The 24,577-nt window shown below is 38.7% G+C and overlaps 1 protein-coding gene across 2 annotated transcripts in view; it reads left to right on the top strand.

Annotated features, from left to right (window-relative positions):
• The window catches only part of schip1 (schwannomin interacting protein 1), a 232,565-nt gene that overhangs the window by 8,172 nt on the left and 199,816 nt on the right, over positions 1-24,577 (top strand). For both annotated transcript variants that reach the window (XM_025007731.2, XM_025007730.2), the window contains exon 5: positions 1,750-1,891. In XM_025007731.2, the coding sequence (XP_024863499.1) occupies positions 1,750-1,891 (142 nt within the window). The remainder of the gene's footprint in view (positions 1-1,749; positions 1,892-24,577) is intronic.

Consider the following 24,577-nt stretch of genomic DNA (forward strand, 5'->3'; position numbering starts at 1 on the left):
CGGATGATACGGGGAGGGAGTGGGTGAGTCAGGCCTTTTAATGACGTATCATCCCGGGAAGTTTTGATTACTGCCGATAACCACGGTCAAACAGCTGGGAATCCGAAAGATAAACATAATTATTTTGGAAGCAAGCAACCTGGGGTAACTGTTGCTTTTGAGTCCTTAACTGTGTCTCTGTGGGGACGAAGAAAAAAAGCCGAATGATCCGAATTTCATGTCCTCCTCGCCTCTCCCTCAGTCTGGAACTTCACCAGGGTGTAATCTACTCCTCACGGGCACGCTGCTGAACAGCAATTCTCGTCAGAATCACGTCCAGTTTGCGACTTATCTCCCCCAACATCTGAGTCTGTGTGTTCCCAGTACGGGAGATGCCATCCATGGTTCCTGACAGCTTCTCACAGGCCCGAACTGCTGTCAGGATCGCTTTCAATTTCCGATAAGCCAGGATACCTCCACAGCCAAACAGCAGGAATCCAGTTATCATAAAACCAAATATGTATAGATCTTCAACATCTTCAATGGAAAGAGGAGCCAAACGGATGAGGTTCCAGCCCCAGGAACCAGCAACCCGTCCGGCAGCCACCATTCCACTGGGACAGCTGCGTTCCCCTCGCTCCAATCTCAACGTGGAAAAAATAGTGTCGATTCCGTTCAGAGACCAGTTGACCAAATCCATAGTTCCTTTTGTTATTCAGATGATAGGTAGAAGAAAGACTTGAAAAAAATGCTTGCAAAGCAGGAAGGGAGGGACGGGTTCGGGAGAAAGAGCAGAAGCGTCCGACTCCTCTGAAGGCCAAGCAGAAAAAAAACAAACAAAAAAAACAAAACTGCATAAAATAAAAACAGGGAAAGGAAATACTAAACAAAGTCTGTTGGTAGGAATCTTCATAAGGGCGAAAGTACACTGAAGAGAGAAATAGATTTCATAATTCTTACTGTGGGACTGTTCATGTCTGTTTCTTAAACAATTCAGCTCTTTTGAAGTGGGCTTTTGTGCAAAGGTTATATGTAGTTAGCTTTGTACCTGCTTTAGATAGCTTTTTAAACAACCCCAGCTTGGAGAAATAATTTAGTTCTGACCAAACAGACGAGCTAATGGCTAGTCTGAGAAGGACCAACACTAAACTGGATTGCTGCAGCCTTAAAACAACTCCAATCTCAAATTTAATAGCAGTTCACGTGTACATAATGTTATAAACCTTTACACAGCTGTCAATTTTGCATTACAGCTATTCCAGCAGCAGTGTCATAATATTCATACCAGAAATGCCCAGGCTGAACTGGAAGTCCTACAACTAGCTGTCACTATTTTTGCTTGCAATTAACCGTAATGCAAAATTAACTGCAATGTAAAGGTTAATAAATGAATTCTTTGTTTTTAGTTTATAGTTGTTTAAAGATTACCGTAATCCACTTGGCCCTGCCACTTGGATGGCAGGGTCTTGGCCCTCCTGGAATTAGTTATTAGCTCTTCAATCAGGCCAGAATTAAATTCTGTTTCTCCAAACTGAGGTAGTTCAAAGGGCAATCTACAATAGGTAAGATATTGTTCATAACCTTTCCACAGACCCCATCTTCAGTACCTGGTATCAAGTGCCATGATCAATTATAGATAATGCCAGATGAAATAAACATTGTCTTGAAATAAAAAAAACAAAACAACAAAACCCTGGTTCAGCCACTGACTTAAACAGATTTTGACATAATGTTCTAGATGTCACAGACGCATGGTTTTCATGATTGCAGGATCCAGCGGGCCTGGCGGGCCAGTATGTCCCGTAAAGTGAGTGTGGAAGTCCAAGACGATAACCGCCGCAGACACGAGTGGGGGGAGACAATGCCTTCAGAGAGCCTCCGTGACCCTGTGATGACTACCAGTATTTTCCCGGTAAGACTGCAGAAAGAAATTCAAACGGACCGCCATATGGTGTCAAATGAAAAGAAGTCAGAAGTGAGAGACGTCTTATCTGGCGTGCTGCTTGAGTTATCAGCTCTCATCTGTTGTTTCTGCAGAGCAGAGCAAACAAATGGCTGAGTGGCTGCATAAATGAAAAGACTAATAAAGAAAGCAGAAAAGGAGGGAATGAGGGAGGGGTGTTTTTCTTCCCGTGTCATTTTGGGGGGACCACAGGGGTTGTATTGGTGAAGGTGGGTTGGAGGCCAGCTGGCACGATGCCCGGATCTGCAATTAACTGTTAATTAGGGGAATTTTCAAAGCTGGTTGATTGATTAATGAAGTGCCTCTGCCCTCTTCATCCCCCGCCTCACCCCTCCATCCACTCCTTACCCCTTTTATCATCCCAAGGAAGCGTGGGGGGAGAATTAAACAGTGCTCACAGGGCATGGCAGCCAAACAAAAGGCAGAAAACAAAGCAGCAGATAGGCAGCGAGCAGAGAGGGAGAAAGGCACACACAAAGTTGCAGTGGGGGGGGGAGCAGAGGCAGAGATAAGGAGATGAATTTGGAGATGTGAAAAAGATTCCTTTAGATCGCCTCAAGTTCTAAGTGACAGACGCTCACACACTCTGCTGCGCTGCCTTCCCAGTGTGTGTCTGTTCTCATAGTGTAGTAGTCACAGTGAGACATGCACAAAGTCAACGCACACACCTGCCCACGCGCTTTGCCGCGACTCAGAAAAAAATGATGTCATGTCTCTGCACTCAGTGTTTATGTGGGCGGCATTTTTCCCACTCTTTTTGAGATGATGGAGGAGAAAGAGTTCTGTAGAAAACTGATGGGCTTATGGACCCCATGTAAATACATGTGAGTGTGCTTTGTCTTTAGCTTGTTTGTTTTGGCTGAAAGAACTTGTTCTGTGTTGCACAATACTAAAAAGTATTCCTAAATTCTCATAACTTAAAGGGATAGTTCAGATCTTTTGAAGTGGGATTCACATCCTTTGAAGTAGGTTTTGTGGAAAGTTTATGAACTGTTCGGTAAAGAGAAATCGTTTAATTCGGATCAGCTTGACAGGCTAACAGCTGGTCTTGAGCGTGACCAAAAGAGAAATGGATTGCTACAACCCTAAACCTCCAATTTTAAAAATTTACCAGTAGTTCATGCATATGCAGCTTCATAAACCATTACAGCGGTATCAGTTTTCATTATACAGTAATGCTTGCAAAAATATTCTGATAATCTGGCCAGAAGCGCGCTTGCAAATAACCATGGAATTCTAGGTAATTAACTGCGAAATGAGAAACTGATGGTTTGATTGGTTTTCTCCCAGTCTGAAACATGCATGTTAGAGTACATGGAGAATCTGAATTATCATTAGATGGGATTGTGCCGGGTTGTGTGTCTCTGCGTAGTCCTATGATGGACCTGTGACCTGCCTCCCATCTTCCCCATTGGCTGCTGGAGATGAGCTCCAGCTCCCTGTAACCTTAAACAAAAAGACGCAGTATAGAAAATAAATGAATCGATGGACTGATTTTGAATACAGTCTGGGACTCATAAGCAAATTGAGAACCCCAGTGAATGCCTTGCGACGTTTTGGAGACACACTTGCAAATGATGTTTGCCAACACTTCTCCAGCAGTCACGGCCCACTGTGATGCTACCCAAGTGGCTGAAGTATGGAATTTAAAAAGCTGTTCACCAAATACTTTTTCAAACCTTTATGGAAGCCCTTTTGGTATCTAGTTATTTGTGTTTTTTTTTTCCTTCTTTCGATTTGACTTCAGTAAGAAAAAAAAACATTTTAATTTGGGCTAAATTCGGGTAACTCTTCCATTATGCACATTTAGGTTATTTTCTCTACTTTGTGTACTTTGCTGTGTTTTAGTAAAAGGACTTACTGTACAGGATATTTTGTTATGTTTTGTGTTTTAGTTGCCAGACAACATTTTGATTTGGTTTTGTTGCAAGGAGAAGATTTCAGCCACAGCTGACTGACAGCTTGTAGCGACTGATGGAAGTAGAGAATATTATTGTACAAACCATATGAACAGAGAAAACGCCATACTTTCTCCGGCATCTCATTTAAAGGAATTTGAACTTCAAAGGTAAAATAGACAATTTTAGAGGTTTTGAAACGGTGTGGTACACTTAAAACTGAAAACTGGGCCAATGCCTTCAGAGACCCAAATTGATGCTCTCCGGTACAAAAAAGTTGTATTTCAACATATGTCCCCTCTAACACTGTTTATCCTATGATATCTTTTAGAATGTCTATCCTTCAAACCACCTTTTCAAACTTACAAGTAATTTTTGAAGAGTAGTGACGGACATATGTTGTCATTCTTCCTTCCAGCACCTTTACTCTTTCATTGCATCATTCCTCTTTCCTCCACGGATGACCACAACTCTTCGGTTTTCGTTTTCATTTTTGTTCTTTCGTCTCTTTTTCTGTCTTGCTCACTTCATCTGTCCTCATTCACACTGTATCACTCTCTTGTGGCTGTTTTGTGTTCTGAAGGACAGACATTAATCAGTGTAAGGCCAGGGTGCCACATTATATCTCCGGGAGTGTGGGTGTTCACGTTAGCTTGTGTGGGTTTGAAGGACCTTGCAGCTGCCCTGTAGGGAAGTGGGGAAGGTTCAAACATACTTCATGCATATTTTATGGAACTCTGATATTGGACACACACATATATGCGTTGAGAAGACACGACAGCACACACGCTTCATCGTGCATCGGAAAACATTCTTGATTTACACTCTGCAACAGAGCCAGAATTCAACTGTTTGCATCAGCGTCAGGTTGACATTGCAGCTGCATGTCCAGAAATGATGGTCTGCTGTAAAACTAGACCAAAATGCCATATTTATGCACTAAGGCCCTTCATGGCCTACTCTGGCCATGCCTGTCCTGTTGATAGTAAATCAATAGGTTTGACTGTTGTAGACACGCTGCTGCTTTATGTTGCCTGACCTGCAGGAGCTGCTGTGTTGGTTACTGGGTGTTGATCAAAAAAAAAAACCAACTAGAAAATATGTTAATGTGGAAAGGCAACAATAAAATACCCTCAAATGTTGTTACATTCTTATATGAGATAGTAAAATTACAGATCAATCTAAAAATAAAGCTGGATGTGTTTAGAAAAAATGTTAGACATTCTTGTGGAGAGCTATTTAGGAAGATTTATATCACTGTTTTTAAAGATTCAGTAAGTAAATCTCAATTTCCTTTTTAATTAAAACCAAGCAGAAAGCAAAAAGTACTTTACAGGCCTAAAGTGCCAAGTCCTGGCTGTAATTAAAAAGTACTTAGTTTCACTTTAAGAATGGTTTTGGACTTACAGCTCTTTAACTTGCATGACCTCTTTTTTTTATAACAATAAGTAGTTTGCCAACTAACTTGGTACCTATTGCATTGACAATAAAGGCTATTGCATAGTTGTCTTTTTAGTTAAGTAAAAAGTCTGCAGACTTTTTCCAGGTATGACTTTTTTTATCCAGAAGCTGTCGCTGTGAAACCTGTGTGCTCAAACAGGCTGTCAGCGCATGTGAAGCAGGTCATCCCTGTTCTGCAAAACAAAAATAGATCTTTCAGGGAGTTGGGAAGAACACTGGAAACACAGTTGATTTGACAATTTACAGCTTTATGAGATGGAGGGAAAAAAGACAAAATGCTGAGCTCAACGACTTCGAAAGGTTCTCAAAAAGACAACGTTGGGCGATGATTGCTCGATTGGTTCATTAAAACTAAGCTAAATAAAACCCCACCTAAGTGGTTCACAAGATATTTGGTAACAAAGTTAACCTTGATTGTTTAACTGTTAATCCCAACATTTTGACCAAAGATCTCTTGGAATTTGTTAGTACACAGAGTATGTTTGTGAAGAACTGTCAGGTATCACCATGCCAAATTTTAACTGTGAAAATGACTGAATTATAGTTATTTTGGTGTTTTGTAAGGTTGATTTGGCCATCTGGAATTGGGTTGACTTCAAATGTTAGCCGTATGTATGATGTACATCTAATGTTTGTTTGTTTTTTTTTTGTAAAAGTTTCAGTAAAATATGTCCAGTGGTTCAGGAGCTATTTTGCTAACAGACAAACCCTTGCACACACAGGCAATTAGATAATCACCATAAAAAGCAGATGATTAAAAAGCCAGACCAACTATGAAAAGGCTAAGTTTAGACAAATTAAAGGTTGGAGAATGTGTTCAAGGTCAAGGAAAAATAAAAATGCTAAATTCCAAGAGGTTTAAATGCAAAGCTGACCTGAAAAATTGCAGCTTTACTGAATCTGACCCCCCCCACCCACCNGAAGAGGACCTGCAGGTGATGACTGGTTTCCACCTTATGTGGAGAACCATCTTACTTTCCTTTAGGCTGAACTTAACATTCTGTAAAATCACTTCTCTGAGTGACTTTGAGAAAACTAATTAGCTGTGAATTTAAATACAGATGAAGTTTTTCCCGCACCATGCAGTGAGCAGAGCTTTTCCACCAGCGTTTACTAAAAGATGAAGGTCTGCAATCTGTGATGGGTTCTGAGTATATTTCAGAGATATTGCTTTTTATCAGCAGAAATGGAGATTATTGTCAGGCAGTTTGAACACTTGGAAAGTATGCGCTTTTGTAGCGTGATCTGAATATACAAGTTATAAAAAATAAGAGCATCCATATATGTGGTTACTGTTGCTGGTGTGGATGCCCCTGACTTACAGCAGTGTGGGGCTCTCAGGGATGTTTTTTATATATTTATATATATATAATGCAGGGCCACAATCCGATGATCAAAGCTAAAGTGTTGAGATGAGGATGAAGATGAACTGCTTCATAGTGCAGAAAACCAATACTTTTGAGGAGCTGCCTGATCACTAATGAATTGGTTTAAGTGATGGATAGTTAAGAGATGAGCAGGACTGTCAGCAGGAGGAGGGAAAAAGCCTGAGTTTACTGTACGATTCACACACACGCACATAAATTCAGTTTCAGCAATAAGTTTGTTTGTCCTTTGGTGCTTATTTGCGAAAAGTGTTTGTGGACATTGATCCGTTACCATCTCCATGGCTTGTTTGCACTTTTTACTCCTTCGTTTTCTGAGGCAAAGTGAAAGTGTTAGTGTAAGCACTTCTGCGGCCTGCGTGGGAGATCATTCTATCATCTCTCACCGCCAAGAATCTCACACAGCAAAGTGACTGCTTCATCCACACTCCCACCTCTACCCACCCCTTAATTCCCCTTCCTCACCCTGGCTCCATGTCAGGCTCTCCTTCCCACTGCTTTTCCACACGCAGGCACAAGTCACACACACATTCACAAACACACACACACACACACACCGCCCTCCTGGAAATGTGCAGACGGATGCTAACAAATGTTTTCTTGGTGTCAGTTGTTGTCTCGTTTCAAATGAATTTATACTCCTCTGCTCCAGAGTTGACATCGATCGGGCTTAACTCATTTAATAGCCATGACATTTGCCTATTAGCTTATTTACTGTCAAAACAGGCCCGAGCTCAGCTGGTTTCCTGAGAGACAGTAAGTATCACATTTGTTTCTGTCACCGAAGTAAATGTGACTGCTTGTGCAAAACGTAATGTCTGGAGGAAAATTCAGACCCGGTGAACACAAAGAAATGTACAAACTAAAGTTAACACCCATTGTGCACAAATCAATACATGAATCAATACATACTCAAAATATGCAAATGGAACAAAGGTTTTTGTTCTTGCAACAACTAAAGCCCACAATAAAGTAAGGTCTTTGTCTCAGATTGTCCTTGTTTTTTGGTTTGCATTTCTTTAATTTTAATTGGCTTTTATCTTATCAGTATTTTTGTTACTTTGATCCTGTTCTTACAAAAAGTTTCTTCATGTTTTTTTTGACAAAAACATTTTTTTGTATGGTAATTCCAAACTAAATTGTTAATCAGCATGCCTAACAAAAGCTGTAGACAACAGTGTATTTTCAAATAGCAATGTGATCTCATGTGCTTGAGGTATTTCTTGGGGGAAAAAAGCCTGCATCCTATAATGTTAATCCTCACTCACATTGCATCTCTAGACAGCAGGAATATAGACTGGTGATTCTGTTAGGTCTTTCTGTCATATAAAGTTTAAAATAAAATAAATGTAAGAATAGTTTACTCTTATTGACAGAAGCTTAAGTACCTAAAAAATAAGAAATGATTACAATTAAGATGGGATAGATTTTTGATACAATATAATAAAGTATTATACAATATAGTACTTTGTCCCTCTGGAGAAATGTATTTTGGACTCTGTGCTGTTCCAATAGCTGTTTTCACAACAAAACTACAAATAAACCATTAAAGAAAAAGTATTCAACACAAACAAAATCCACCACTCAAACACACTGCATAAATGAAAAGAATAAAAGCAAAATAGCTAATATTTCACCACCGCTACTGAAGTACCAAGTGACAAATTGCACAAGTCTTTCAGATTTTCGAGACATTCTTTAATTTTTTATCTGAAATGGGAACTGAAAAAAAATCAGTTCCTATGTAAGGACTCATGTACCTCCTATCTTTGAATAAAGGAGGTGTGAGAGGGTTTTTTTTGGTCTTCCCCATCACCTTCATGGCACACTGTACCAGACACAGCAGCCTGGGGTTTGCCTGAGTAGAAACACCTTTGGTAATTTCTATAAATTTGTACAGCTGACTTGGTCATGTCATGATGCTCTCAAAGTTTTAAGCAGTTATTGTTTAAAACTAAAACACTTTCTATATGTAGGGCTTTTATATGAGCCCTTTCATTAAGTGCCAATCTATCCACACACAACACATACAGACACTAGAATGCACTCAAGCTCATACTAAAAAGTGAAGCTCCAAAATAGCCATTGATTTTTAGAGCCCATTGGGAAGATATCTTAAAGATTCATCATAGCTATATGGCAGAGAAGAAAAAACGAGGAGAGGGTAAAGCTAATGTCTCTAGGAGGGGAAGAGAGGACGATGGATGGGTAGAAATCTAAAAAAAAGAGGTGGGGGGTGGTGGAGGCTAGATAAGATGTAGTGGGTTTGGGAGTGATTATAAGAAGAAGTCCTGCGTTTGAAGCTTCACATTTCTATGAGTTTGGGTGCAGGTGTGTGTACAACGCATTTGATTGTTTTGTCTCCCACAATAAATGTTAAGGTGCATACGCCCACGTGCACTCATTAGCTCACAGAAATACCAATGCATCAAGAGTCTTCAGTGGCACATTAAGAGCACCTTATAACCTCTCCAGCACTAATCAATGAAAGCTGTTACACAAAAGCAGAACTGACAAAAGAAAACAACAGACAGAAAGTATCATCAAAAGGCATGGAAAAGACGCAAACGTGGAATGAAGATAAATACATTTTTTTTGTAACTTTTTTGTGAAGCCTGAATGACTTGATTGGTAATTTACAGCATGGTGTGCGCAGCATTTTGATGAGAGCATTGGTTTATAGCTTCTGTATGGGGATTTGATTGGATGCTGTAGCTCACTGCAAACTCCCCGCAAGCCTCTAATTGGTTATTTATCTAGAAAACATGCCATTTAGTTGACATTACTTAAAGCAAACCTGTATATAGCTGCATTCGTGTCTACATATGGCAGCATATAAACACGGACGTACCAGCCGTATGCACACAAACAGGCTATAAGGAAGCATAAATCTGCTGGAGGCATCTCCCAACCATCTGCAGGAGTAATAACAATCTGGTACCTTAGGCGATATGCTCTCCTGTTTTATATCAGCACAATTCTCTGTACACACACACACACACACATTCCCAGCTATCTCTTTTTCTCAATCCTGCAGCCTCTTTTCTTTGTCCTCTCTCCATCCATTTACTTCAGTCTTTCTTGCACCCACTTCCTCTCACCCATAGGGTTTGTCCCCCTCTTCAGCCCATCCCATACGCAGACAGACCATTGAGTGTGCCATAATAAGATCTCTGGAGGAAAGAAAGAAAGAGCAGTGGAGGGCAGCTAAGGAAGAAGATTCAGGGGTTAATCCCCTTTCTAACCCACTCATATGAGGGGAAACCTGTAAAATAGCTCAGCCTCTTCTAACTTTAACCTCTCCTCTTCTATTAGCCCCCCCTTCCCCTCTGTTCATTAGCCATCCACCATTACTGTCCATTAACAAGATCAGAGGCATTCTAATCCCTTTCTGACAGCATTCCTGCTGCGTTCACAGAACACTTGGCATTAAGGAAAGGCTGAAGCAAGAGTGGGGATACTTAGAGGAGAAGGACTACTGGGTTGTAGAGTAAAATCAAAAGCGTGCATAAGTATGAAGGGCTGAGGACAGTGGTGGAGGAGAAATTTTAATGTCCATGCTGAGCTGTTTTATCTTGTATGATGTGCAGAGGGCCCCAATGGTATTAATTTCTCAACTTTTTCTAAGCACTTTACTTGTGCATAACAAAAACGATAGAAAGATTCAACACAGTTGTACGTATACAGTCATATTTATGGTTTGCCAAAAAAAAGCCTTTTTTTAAACTTATTTGTTCTTATGCTTCGTTCCATTTACTGCAGGACTTTGATCTGGGAACGATCTGGGGATGACTTGACCTAACTGTAATCCAGTTGCAAGTTAGATTTTTATACTTGTTCAGTAACCAGGCTAGCTAGTGGTATGCTCATGGAAGTTAGATTTTTTAAAATAAAAAATAATTAAAAAAAAACAACCAAACACACACACAAACTCAACTGAAACAACACTCAAAGCTGAAAATCCAATTCAAAAGGTCACATACCGTACCATCCCCAATCTCAAACTCCAATATGACTGCCTCAAGCATTAAAGGGTTGGTAGCTGCAGTAATAAAGTTTTTACTTTCTCTTTTGTTGGTCTGTATATCATTAAATTAGTCAAAGGGACCACAGATGCCGCTGTTAAAAAAACATGTTGCTACAGTGTTTGAATGCATAAAATGCAGAGGAATACATTCTTTTCAGTTTTTGCTGCTAATAATAGTGTTCATCTTTCTTCAGTCATTTGGCTTCGGAAGAAGCCATCCTCAGATTAGTCCAAGTAGACAGGATGATGTGCCGGTTAGTTAATAAAATACTTGAAGCACCTCCCTAACACCATGAAATCTTGATTGCTGCAGTCTGTTGCTGATTGTCTCATCAGTTTGTACATGAACAGAGAAGCATGTTGCTCTTCGCCTCTATAACAGTGAATTAACACTTTAAATAATTTGATAAATTAGGGTATTAGTGAAAAATACTCTGAGCTTTTGAAATGATGTGTTTGAGAAAGTCTGGGTCTTGTCTTTATAAAACAGATGTAAATAATTTTATACACTTTATTCATCTAGCTGTATGTCTGTTTGTGCATTTACATCTGTGTGTTTCTTTGTTTCTTTTCATCACTTTGACACAACAAACTTGGAAGTGATTATACAAAACAAGCGTAAGTTGTTTTTTGTGGACTGTAGGTTCTCTGTCAGCAGGAGACTTTTCCTGCAATCAAAGTCAAAGTCAAAGTAAGGTTTGTTGTCACTCAGGTTATACAAGAAGTGCACAGCAGGACAAAATTTTGTTTTTCCAAGCCCAGTGTGTAGTAATATACAAACAGACATAAACAGACAAATAAAATTTTAATGGGAAACCTAAGACTAAAAGACAAGTAAAAACCGAGACTGTGGTTTTGTATAAGATTTAACAAAAAAAATAAAAAGCAATACTTTCTATAATCAAAAATGAAATAGAAGAGCCTTTTTTTAAAAAGAGGAATAAAAGAAAACTCAAGTGGTGAAGAGAAAATGAAAGGCATTGTTGCACATTATAATATTGCACAAAGTAATAGCAGATGTATCTTTTCTGTAATCATATTGTGTCAGATTTTGTGTGTGTGTTCAACAAATAAGACAGTCCTGGAAGTGTTTGTGTATTTTTTTTTTAAGTAATTGAGGAGTCAGCCTGTGAAAGAAGCTTCTGCTGAGGCTGGCAGTCTTTCATTTCTTGCTGTGATAATGTCTGCCAGAGGGCAGAAGGGTGAAAAAGTTTCTGTTCCGGGTTGGTAAACTCTCTGGCATCCTGGTGGTTTTGCTCAGAAAGTGTTTCTGACAGAGGTGGAAGAGGTCCTGATGACTCTCTGCTATCCTCAACGCAGTGCAGCAGTTGTGATTTTGGAGGCAGTTTGTTTGGACTTCTCCCAGGGTCCAGTCAGTTTTCACTGACTTCAAAACCAAGATCTCCCATCAAGTTGTGAGATGTACACCTTTATCATTTTAATCGACTTTGTGTGACCTGTTGTAGTCCAGTGTGTACTTTTTTTTCAGTTCTGGTTAAAAAAAAAAGAAGAAAGAAAAATCCTTTGACTTAGCTTCTCACAGAAGTATTTAATCTAGGTCTGCTCTTTCCTGTGTCTTTCTGATCTACGCGTCAGGGAAGAGCAGAGAAGTTGCAGCCCGTTGGTTTGATGTATATGAGAATCCACTTGTTACTCCACCACAGACAAAAGAAAGCAGCACATCAGAGGAGTGAAAGGTTAGATTGTATGGGCAATATGCCAAGCGTTGTTCAAATGCACTTCATGTTAGGTAGGTATGAACTGTTTCAGTGTTGTTGAAATGTTCAAGGAACGTTTCATGTGAAGGGAATCTTCCCCAGCCAAGAGGCTTAGCTTTGAAGTTTTGTCCTTGTCTATAAAGGGTTCCTCAGACTTTGAAGCTATTGTGCAAACACTTATATTCACATATGCATTTACATGAACCACAAAAGTGCTGTATTGGCACATGAGTAGGCAGTATATGTGGATGTTTAGTGTCTTCTTTCCCCTCTAGCATTATCAACACTGGCCAAATGTGTCCTCACAATCTTTCACCATCACCATGGTAACAGGGAACATGCACAGGATGTCCTTATTTACTTATGCAAATAACTCACTGCAGCTCTCCTAGCTGTCAGTCATGACATATTGTAAAAAATTTGATTAAGAAGGTGAAACCTGTTGGCAATTTTTCAAAGTTATTTAACCTTGACCGAGCGCACAGACCAGCGCTCTCTTTGGAAATCAGGTCTGCTAAAAGTTTTTCAGTCCCTGGTAAATTTCATGTTTCTTGTTCTGTTTTTGTAAGAAGTAAAAAGGCAGGAGCACAGTATGTATCTGTACTATATGTGAGTTCTGCATTGACGCTGAGATGTGACTGTTTACAGTGCTCATATTGCAGGACACACTTTGTCAGCTGATTGAAGTCCTGATCAATCCGATTTAAGTATGCACCCTCACAAACTGGGAGCACGCTGCAGCAGTCAGGAGTTCGGACTTTATTTTAGAATCTCATTTAAGGTGCAGGCCAATACTGAACAAAATGGCCAGTTGGCTAGCCTTTCTGTGTATGTGTGCCTCTTCCCTTGTGGCAAAACAAAAGGGTGGGTGAACTCAACCTTGTTAGGTGTGAGTTTCTGTGCTGCAGCCTTCTCCCTTCCTGGTTTGACGGTGTGCTGAAAAAGGGCCACAGTTTCACTTAGTTCACACAGTTTCAGCTGGGGAAACAAAATGACCTCCTTTCCAAGGCTGTCTTGAAATAAGTTGTGTTGAACTCATGTCCAAGAGGCTGTGGCTATAAAGCATAAAAATAGAGTTCATTATACTCAGCCTGCAAATTCTGAAACCGTTTTATCTCTCCATCTCTAAGCGAACACAACTTCAGTTTAGAAAAATAGTTTAATTTTCACTTTACAAATCTTTACATCACCATGAAATTTACAGCACATAGTTATTTAAATGAAAATGTGTAGGTATGTACTAATGCAAATGGCAGCAGCAGATGGTAGTTGAGGCACTTCTGGTGCGGACTAGGGCATTTCCTGCTGGAATAAGCCATTTAATGTGAAACTGACCGCAATGTAAAGGTTTATAAAACATTCTTTGCATCAATGCTATGAAATCTTTAAGACTGGAGTCGTTTTAAGATGGCAACAGTCTACTTTGGTCTTGGCTCTCCTCAGACCAGCTTGTCAATCTGGTCAGGCCCAAACTCTGTTTCTCCGAAACCAAGGTCATTCAAAAAGCTATCTGCAAAACATGGATATTAATTGTTCATCATTCTTCCACAGAACTTTGTTTTCAGGGTCTCAAGCAGCAAAAGGCTTAAGGTTGTCTGAACCACTGCGCTCATCCAGCCACTGTAGTGATGCCCAACTAGGAGATGGTGTTTTTATACATCTCAACAACATCTTTTTCCTTACAGATTAATTGTCATCCAGATCTTTCCATTTGAGCATACTACTTTTTCATACAGCAACAATCTGACAAGTAGTGGGAAACAGGAAACACTCAGCATCTCTGGCCTCTGTATAAAGTTAATGACTGTTCATGAATTACTCTGTCTCCACGACTGTAGTGATGGGTGTGTGCATGTGTGAGGAAATGTGGAGAGAGGTTTACAGTAAGCCATTTAGCTTTTTGAACCAATATCATTCTCCTCTAAATGATTTCCTTGCTGCGGACTTATAGTAGATGCTACATCCTGCCACAAAGTGGGCATGAAATCAAACCTAAAATTCCTAGATGATATCATTGAACAGTCAGAACAAGAGAAAAGTAATACTGGATCTGTTTGGCTGTCAGACAATGCCCTGATTCCGCCTTGCATCTGTACAAGAAGAGCCTCAGAATGATTCAAACATCTGATGTAGTCTTGCTTTCTCTTTGATTAGTTTTTTTTATTGTTTTTTCTTTTTCATATTTTTAACTGAAGCTTGGTAAATTTATGCTTGCAGTCAGATATTGAAAAAAATCTGTTTTTCTTTATGATTGCTAGTATTTCTATAGCTCACGCTCAATAGTCCACAGTTTGTCAGTTATTTAATCTGTTTTTTGACATTTATACAAAGAGTTTAAATGTCAGTTATTGTTTACTTATACTTGCAGCAATATTACTGTTTGCTCAAATTATATGATTCTTTCTGGGTTTCAAAGGTTTTGAAACTGAGTTACCAGTTAAAAAGCTTATAGATAGTGTTATTGTTATTTGAAAATTTATAAGCAGAGTGCCTATTGTAAAAAGAAATTAAAATCTTGGTTCAATATTATTTAATTTGTGGCTTTGGTGATGGAGAGTCCAAACAAACAGCTTGGTCTAAACTTTTCATTTGGTTACGATTGGGTGATTCGGGAAGACCAGATGATGCACATAATTTTCACTCTCTTTCAGATGGAAATGCTTTAAAGGATAATAAACGTCATCAATCAGAACAGTTTTAAAGTGATTTGCAGAGACCCTTCAAGGGGTCTCACTCAGTGCCATCAAAAGCCTCTCTCAGCATGTAATAGCCACTTAATCCCATCTGTTAGTGGGTCAGTGGGTCGGCTAAATGAGTTTTAAAAGCATTAATCACCTATTTGTAAAATGCCATGATCAATCTTAATAAAAATAACTTTGCAAACCATAACCCAGTAAGTAACAGCATGTACTTCTTGTTGCTTATCTGCTATAATGGTGCAAGACCGCTGCAATTCAAAAATAAATAAAAAAATCATAATCATGAGAGAATTTGAGCTGAAGCTCAGCTGGGATCTTTCTGTGTGGAGTTAACATGTTTTCCCCATGACTGCATGTTTCCTTTTTTTTCTGGCTTTCTCCCACTGCAGGAGAGCTCCTCCTAAAAGTTTTCAAAGAGGTGGTCAGATGGGATCACTGTAAACCTGGGGTGGTGCATCAAAACCAAAAGCCATGATAACATTTCAGGAGTTTTATTCTTCTGTTGCCATAGGCTATTTGGAAAATACTGCATTACAGGAGTTAGGGAATGGCCCCCTGATGAAGGCCTACTTTATTTAGATAAAAACAGCCTTTATTCAACCCATTGAAGTGTCTTCTTTTCTCTTAAATCTGTATTCATAACTGAAGCTAGCATTCTTCAGAAAAATGCACATCACCCGCTATGTTGCATGCCAAAGTTTAAAACCAAATTCTCATGTAATTGTTAGTGCTCAGAGTATGTGTCGGAGATGACTCATCTACAACCGTACCAAATTTTAGCTCAGTATCTGTAAATTTGACTGAGCAGTAGCCATTTTTGCGTTTGCTAAGGTCGATTAACTGTGGCAGCCATCTTGAAACAGGTGGATTCCAAAATCTGAGTTTTACATGTATATCCAACAATTACTTTCTGGGAGTTTTCATTCAAATTTGTTCAGTGATTCACAAGATAATTTGCTTTTTGGACAGATTTTACATAACAGACAAATTTGGGGGAATAGATCCTGGGAAAGTTCCAAAATTAGGATCATCCCTGTCTGTACCTGAAGATATATCTGTAAAAACAATGTAGGCTTTGTCTGTCATGCAAACCTTTATTTCTAAATGAATTAAAATGTTGATCATCAAAGTGCTTATCTTTTAGGTATCTATCTTCTTCTTTTTGATTTAAGTTTTGAGCACAGAGGTACACAGCTGCACAGTGTTCGGGTCTTTTGATGCTATTTTTTACCATTTTCCTTTTTTGTATCTTCTCATCAGTCATGCCCTGAATGCACACTTTTCTCAAGATCCAACACTTTGAGGTCTGGTGCAAAGCTATCTGTGGAGCTAACACTGTATAAATATTAATGTAGCAAGAAGGGGATTTGTGTGGGTGGAAAAGATACAGGAAACCTAATGCAAGATTACCACCTTTTTTTTTTTTTTTGTAGATAAGAACGAACATTAAACATCATTATACATATTTAACGAGAAGCTGGGCCAGTTATAAAAGAGTAAGTTAGCAAAGGGGCAAGGAGATAAAAAGCTTAGGTAAAGAATGGATTTTTACGCAGCTTTCAGGAAGATTAATGATTCATAAAACAATTTTTACAATTTATGGTTACATGGAACCTCTTGAAGTTATGCAACAATGAGAGTATGTTGCCCTTATTAAACACTGGAGACCAGTATTACAGCTCAGCAGCTAATTGCTATCTGCAGATGGTATTTAGGAGATCCAGTAAGTTCTTGGGGAAGTTATTTATTTATTTATTCATGCAGCACTAAATATGGACAATTTCTATATTTTATATCTTTCTTCTCTCTTCCTCTGTGTGTGTTATTTTAATTGGCTCATCTGTTCCTTCAAAAATGTATCTGTTCTTTGTATGAAAGTCAAATAAATATCCACAAATGCCACAGTTGTGAAATGACACGCCTAAAGATATTTAAGATGAGTTAAATGACCGGAGAGCTAGAATAACGGGACCTAATGTTCTGTTTTAGTGTAGATATATCAGTTTTTAGATTTTCAGAACTTAACTATTTTACTGTCTCACTTTTATTACTTCACAAGCCTTTATTTAAAGCGACTTCTTAGTGAATTATATCTGGTACACTTTCTATGGTGACACTGCTGGATAAAGCTATAAATTGATATATGGGGCATACATCTACACTCTTAGACACAAAGACAGGAGGATATTTTTCACAGGGAAACAGATCTGCTCCAATAGCCTCCTAATAGAGTTCTGTAGAAATGTAATGAACAATTAATATCTTACCTATTTTAGAGAGCTCTTTGAACTACCTCAGTTTAGAAAAGTGGTTTAATTTTAACCCAATTAATGAGCTAACGGCTAGTTCAAGACCAAAATGGGCTGCTTCCACTCTTAAAAAACTTTCATAGAATTTCATGCAAATGCTATTTTATAAACTTGTACATTGCTGTCAGTTTTGCTTTACAAAAAATTCTATGATTATTTGCAACCCTAATGGCAGCAACAGCAGCAGCTAGCTGTAGAACCTCCTGTGCAGCTTTAGGCACTTCCTGCAGAAATATCAGAATATGTTTTTGCTGAAATAACAGTGAATTATAAAATTAAAGGGAAAACTATTGAATGTTTGATGTGATACTTTTGGAATTGGAGTTGTTTTTAGATGGCAGAAGTCTACTTTAATCTTGGCCGAGTATCGACCACCTGTTCATTAATACAGTCAGAATTAAACTCTTATTTCTTCAAACTGAGGTGATTCAAAAAGCTAATGAATCATATTTCCACAGAACCTCACTTTAGCATATCTAATTTATCATTTAAATGATTAATTTTCTTGATAAAAGCATGTTTTATCTCTTCTCTAACCTGTTTTACAGTACATGCTGTGCATGTGTAGTTTTTGAAAAATATTATGTGCTGGACTCAATCAGCTTTTCACTTGCCTTTTTGTCTCTCACAGAAATGACAGTTTTTACACAATTATTTCTTTCCTAAGTGGTGCTGATGCTTTAAGAAAAGCTGCGAAAAAAATATGTGAAAGAGAGCTCTGAAGCTTGTTCTACAAATAGCAACAGCCTTCATGTTAAAATCTTGGTTCAATGGAGCAATTTAGCATTTTTCAAAATGTGCTTGTGCATTTCCTTGAGAGGAGTAAAAGCAACAAAGAAGCAGTAGCGAGTTTGCTCAGTGCACGAATATATTTGATCAGATGTGAAAAACACAAACAGAACATTAAAACTGAACACCAAAAGCTTTTTTTTTTTTTTTTTTTTTTTGCAATTAGTTTCCTTACACGAGATTGCACATTTAAGATAATCCAGCTCTCTGTTAGAAGTGGGCTGGCTGTATGAGTGGATGTAGAAATGTGGAGACTGTTGAGGCCATGTAAAGGTTATATTTAGCTCCTCATCTCCCAGACAGCTCCGTGAGCACACAGTCGCCTGGCACTTTAGCCGCTCTGGTGAGATCTATAAACACTGGGAACAATTAATGTTGTTTTGGTTGTAATAATAATAATGATAATATTCTTCATTTGGAGAAGAGTTTTATTCCACATTTCCTGTTCTCTTGAGACGATAGCCTTTCTTTTCGCCACGTTTGTCAATTTTATTTTTCACAGCCACTTTTGTCCAGAACAAAAACCACACATATCCCTGATTTTACACTTTTTTTTCTATCTCCTTTGTCTGTATTATCTCTTTACCTTCATCCATTTATTCCCAAAGCTTTGCTCCTTCAGTAATCTGTCTGGCAGAACGTGAGTTTAAAAGAGGATTTTTTTTGTGATGGTGTGTAATGTTTCTTCTTATCACTCACTGTGTTTGAAGTTGCATTACATCAGATTTTCCATCTTACCTCCAAAGCTTCTGCCATTGTGTTTTTTTTTTTTTTACAAGAGGAAGATGGCTGAGCTGAGGCATTGATTTTTACTCATATATTGAGTGTAACATGAGAAACATCCTGTGCACACAAGAATGTGGACTCACATGCGCACACAGGCTTGCACATAGACACAAAACCCATCCATGAATGCATGAATGGTGCACACACCTACCAACGCATACAGTATGTGTGTCATATACAAGACGTGGTTATACTCTGTTGCAGCTTATTACATGGGTTTTTCTTCTGAATCATAGATGAGGAAGCTGTGCACAGCTTGTTTGCTTTCTAAATGAAGTTCTTCTCTCGTCTTTACCTCCATCTCTTTGTGAGAGTTGTTGCAAGTTGGCTTTTTTGCGCCTCTAGATGAGCCAAAGCCTGTGCATGTCGGGCTACGTTACAGTTTTCTGCATTTTTTTGCAGACGTGGGTCTGCAAGTGTCAGGAAGCACTCCAAAGGTATTTGGTGTGAGCAGCTCTCATCTTTAATGCATGCTGCCCCTGTGTGTAGGGAAGTAACACCCTCTAAGCTAGAGGCTTTCCTGTTGGTTAGCCTCAAGTGGATTGCAGCTAGTTCCTAAGCACATACTCACACACATCCACACAGAACTTCTTACAAAAGACTCTGCAACAAAAACCTGGAACGACTACAGTTTCTATGTGCTACTGATTTCCATCAGTATTACAAACACAATGTCTGAAGGATAAAACTGTTCTTTACCAACTCATGCTTGTCTGGGTTTAGATTTTGAAAACTGGGAAACTAAACTGTCACAGAAAAATATTCTCTTTGCCACGTCAATACATACTGTTTTGTTTTTTTCTCCCATTAATTTTTTGGTACAATGAAATCAGTTCTGCATCCATAATGGAACTCCAGGCCTCACCACTTGGGGCTTCAATTCTGAAAGTGTCAGTCTTTTGTTAACAAGCAACATAAAAGGATTGGAGGATGTCTGCCAGGGAGAGAAGATGGTAAAAGGACCCGGTTCTGAGCACAACTACAATACTGCTGTTATTCATTTTGTTTTCTGCTACTACTTAAAGCTGGCTACTTGGTTACAGTATGATGCTGAAAATACTTAATTAGGGCGAGGAATGTGTCAGTTGGACATCAGAATCCAAAAGCTGTTGCAAAAAGGTTCATTTAACGTCCATGTTGCCATGGTAACACATCCCTGACACTTATGTCCCCACCTAAGAGACGCCCAAGTTGAAAACCTACTCTATGAGGGTTCCCTGAACATTGAACGTCTCAGCAGGTGACGAGTTAGGATTGTTAGGTTACCCAGGAAAGGGGTTTGATTAGTGCACAGAGACGTCACTGAGTTGTTTTTAGAAATTATTAAATATATTTTAAGGTACTGTTTGGTTGCTGCTTGCTGATTTTAAGCACAGAACTTTAAAATTCCTGCTGTAAGCGTCATCATAACAAAAATTTATCCGCATCGTACACCGGAGACTTCTCATCTCTGGAACAAGCGTCTTCATTTTTGGGGTTTCCATGGTAATAAATCCAACAAGATTATGTCATCAGCGCAAAACTTTACATAAACAGCCTGTTGCATACATAAATACTTTTACTGATATCTGTTAGACTTGTATACTAAAAACTAAAACATGTATTCAGCGCATAGAGAATGAGGAGCCTTGATTAAATGTCAAGGCTCAATGTGTTTGATGGTAGGACAGTGTTGGAAGTGTCTTAAAATGGTGTTTGAACTGGCAGGAGAACTGAAGACACTCATCGTTTAAAGTACAATGGTCATGAAACTCAGAATTTCTAGGCACAATCACAATTGAAAATTCTCATTTTTGTAAATGACTTAAAATGTTAGATCAGTCTGTTCTTTCTTAAAAATCTGAAATCCTAGCTCTAGTTCTGTTTCTGGTGCCATCTCAGATGCCCTCCACCATTCACAGGATTTGCTTAATAAAGAAAGTGTGGATAGAAATTTGTTGGGTTTTTTTTCCCTTTTTTTGTATGAAAAAATAATTTGTAACTTTGTTCATATTCCTTTACTGCCCTTGGTAGGTTTTATTTTTGAGTACAGTGAACTAACAAGATCAGATCTGAAATTGCAGAGTTGTTTCTGTGATTTAAATATTTTCTTTTATCGTCAGTAAATCAGACATAACAGCACATTCGGTTCCACTGCATTACCTCTGTCTCTATAAGTGATTGTTCCCGGATGGATATCATTTATTCTGCTCTCTTAAAGTCAAACAGGCAGATTCTGCATGATGAGATTATCTTATCTCCACTCAGTTACTAACTGTCTTTAGTAAGGGTTGCAGCTGTAGTTTGATGTATATTCACAAAACCAAAATAAAGCTTTATTTATTGATATCAAGATGGAATAGTTACATCTTCCACTTGAATCACTATGGAACAGAGAGCAACATGTATGTGATATAATGGAATAATACATTTGTTTTATCTGATTTCTTATATTCTGTGGCACATATAAACAGCCGGCACAGGATTTCTGTTTCCATCAGCTTTTCTGTTTATTTGTTTATTGAATTCAGTCAGTGTCTTACAGTGTTACTCTGTGTTCAGATATTGCTGAAGCTGAGGGGATGGATCAGATGCTGTAGCGCTTGAATAGAACTTTTGTCCACTTTTGTTTTTAATTCTTTGATTTAATTTCTCCGGTCAGACTTGGACTGAGCTGTTGGAGCCATTGATTCACAGAGACAAAGACAAAAGCCAAGGGAGGACAAGCCAGCTGCTTCAGTTTTGAGGTGCAAATAATGCACATAAATGCTGGCTTTGCTTTTCAGTAAAATACCTAAAGATGCACTGATTGCAGTTTTCTGGGCTGATTCGAATTTCCAATCCTTGTACAGCTCTGACCTGCCAATTCTGGGCTTGTCATATTCAGTTTTTTCTCTCACAGCCATAATCAATCCCCCACTTCCAACCACAATTTCTGGTTGAACTGATAATGACAGATAATTTTTAGTTCAACCAGTTTTCAAAATTAGTAATTTGGAAAAAAAATAATAATAATAATAATTTTTAGCTATGACACACACACAGAAAACATCTTATAATTTATTGATTAGCTATGGTGCGTTCACAGCTTGGAGAAAAAGAAAAAAATATATTTTTGAGTGCTTAGCTATGGTGCATTCAGGGACTGGTATAAACATCTTATCCTTGACTGTTTTGCTATGGTGCATTTACAGACAGGGGAAAACATTGTATTATTTATTGATTAGCTACACTGTATTCATGGGCAAAATAAAGGGTTTTGGAGTGCTTAACTATGGCACATTTATGAACTGGAGGGGAAAATAGATTTTTTTGATTGTTGGATCAGCTGATCAGTCACATCTGTCAAGATGAAAATTATTCACTTGTCACCAGTCCAGCAATCAACACATCCTTACAGACAAAATAACTTTTTGTCTCTTTGAGCAAACTGAATGGTTTGTTAATGCCTCTGAAGCATCTTTCAGTCATACATAAAGCTAATTTTTTATCTTGACTGTTTGCATGCACACCCAATGAGCAATCACACACACACAGAGCCATAATCTGATCCAGTTAACATTATTACGGTGTGTGATGGCTCTCTTGGAGGACTTTCGCCTTTCCTGCAACCTATTCTCATGTCAGACACCCTGCCTCACCCTGAATGTCAAGGAGAAAGGACTTATCAGTCTCACATCCATCCCCCCCCTTTCATTCTCATTCCCATCTGAGTCGTCTGTCAGTGTGAGCCTCAGGGGGGAAGCTAGCAAGAGGTCAGACCTCCCTCCACACCTCGTTTGTTTCTCTCCTCCTTTCTGTCCACCCTGTCCTGTGGGACAGAGGGTCATTGGCTGACATTTATCTCTCTACATATGGCGTGCGCTTTCAGATTTAAAAATGGCTTTTTGTTCATGTATTTGACACTTTACGCAAGTGACAGCGCAGATGAAGATGTGCCTCTGATGTGAACAATTTATTTAGCTTGTTTGCCGGCGAGCACTTCAGTTTGTAAGCCTGTAAAGCAGAAAACTGTCTTTAAAAATGTTTCCAAGAATCAGTAGGAGGAAGGAAAAAGAACTGAAAATCTCATCACGGATTAGAGTTTTAGATTTAGCTCTTTTCAAACCAGAAGTCTCACCCAAATGTGGTTTTGGAGGGTTTCTGATTTTAAAGAGGCATGAGTCTCAATGGCAGATATTTCAACACCTTGGCAGATAAATGGAAAAAAATTTCTGCATGATCAGAGACCAGTAGAGTAAAGTGAGGCCATTTTTTGCAGTGTGTAGCAAAATCATCTCAGCTCAAGGTCAAGTTGAATTTCAGGGGGAGTTAAGTTTGATTTTGTCTCAAGCTAATATTCCACATAACTGTAATGGCAATTTAATTGAGTTTTAGGTGATGTGAGATGTGTTGATAAGCACTTAATATTGCAGATTTACTATTAGATTACTGTTAGACTGTTGACACACAGATGCGCACCTGAAGGTCAAGTCTGAAGCTGCATGCTGAATTATTCTGCTCCAATAATGGGGGAGTGGGGGTGGGGGAGGGTGGGGAGAGAAAATACCAATTTTAACAATTACTTGGCGAAGGAACAAAGCCTCTTCTTTAATCATTTGGAACAAATAACTTCTGGAGCCCTAAAGCTCACATCTGTCACACGATGGAACAGTTTGTTTTCACACATAATTTAGCTTTAAGGTAATGGAGCAGGAGACCGCTTACTCACAAACAAACGTCCCGTGGTTGTGTCCGACAAACTGCGTCTTAAGGTCGATTGAAAGACATCTGATTGACATAAATACGGCAGAAAACGGAGCAGATATTTACTTTTGAGAAGCTGAAACCAGACGAAGCCCCTTGAAGAAACTTATTTAGCGTTATTTTTGCTAATATCTAAGAAAATAGTTGTATCACTTGGCCTTTCAGAGATGGATTTGCCCGCCGAATGTTGAGAATGTCTCTTTGCCCAGAGTTAGCCTCCGTCTTATTAAAGCTGCTGTCTCCAGATGCTCTTGTGTTGCTTGTTAGCAGCTCAGCACAGACCGCCTCACAGCGGGGTGGAGAAACGAAGCGCTGCCAGATGTGGATTCTGATTATTTGGCCCAAGTTCTCTGGAAAATGAAAAGATGTCCCTGCTGATTTTTTCCTGTGTAAATATGAATAACACACACAAATGTGTTGTTGCTTTGATTCTTGTACTTTTCTATCATTATTGCCCACCAACAAAGGCAATATTTTTTGTGTTTTCATGTCTTTTACCAAAATAGCACATGTACCAGTGGGTAGATTTTATTGAAAATCTCAGAAAATAATCACTGGATGTACATATACAAATGACTGACTTTTGGAGTCAGCTCAATACAAAATGGTTGCTATAAGCACTTGACCTCAGCTAACACAAAGATGGTGCTAATTCAGCCAACTTTAAAGATGTTAAGCTAAATTTTTATCTTAAAGTAGCTCAGCATCACCTCCAATACATACTCAGAAAACGACACATTGTGCATTATTTTTTTGCTTAAAACTTTGGAATTAAAGGTCGGTGTCAACACTGTCAGCAAAAATATCTCATGAACCACTGGACAAATTTTAATGAAAC

This window comes from Kryptolebias marmoratus, linkage group LG2, assembly GCF_001649575.2.
Source record: "Kryptolebias marmoratus isolate JLee-2015 linkage group LG2, ASM164957v2, whole genome shotgun sequence".
NCBI lineage: Eukaryota > Metazoa > Chordata > Actinopteri > Cyprinodontiformes > Rivulidae > Kryptolebias > Kryptolebias marmoratus.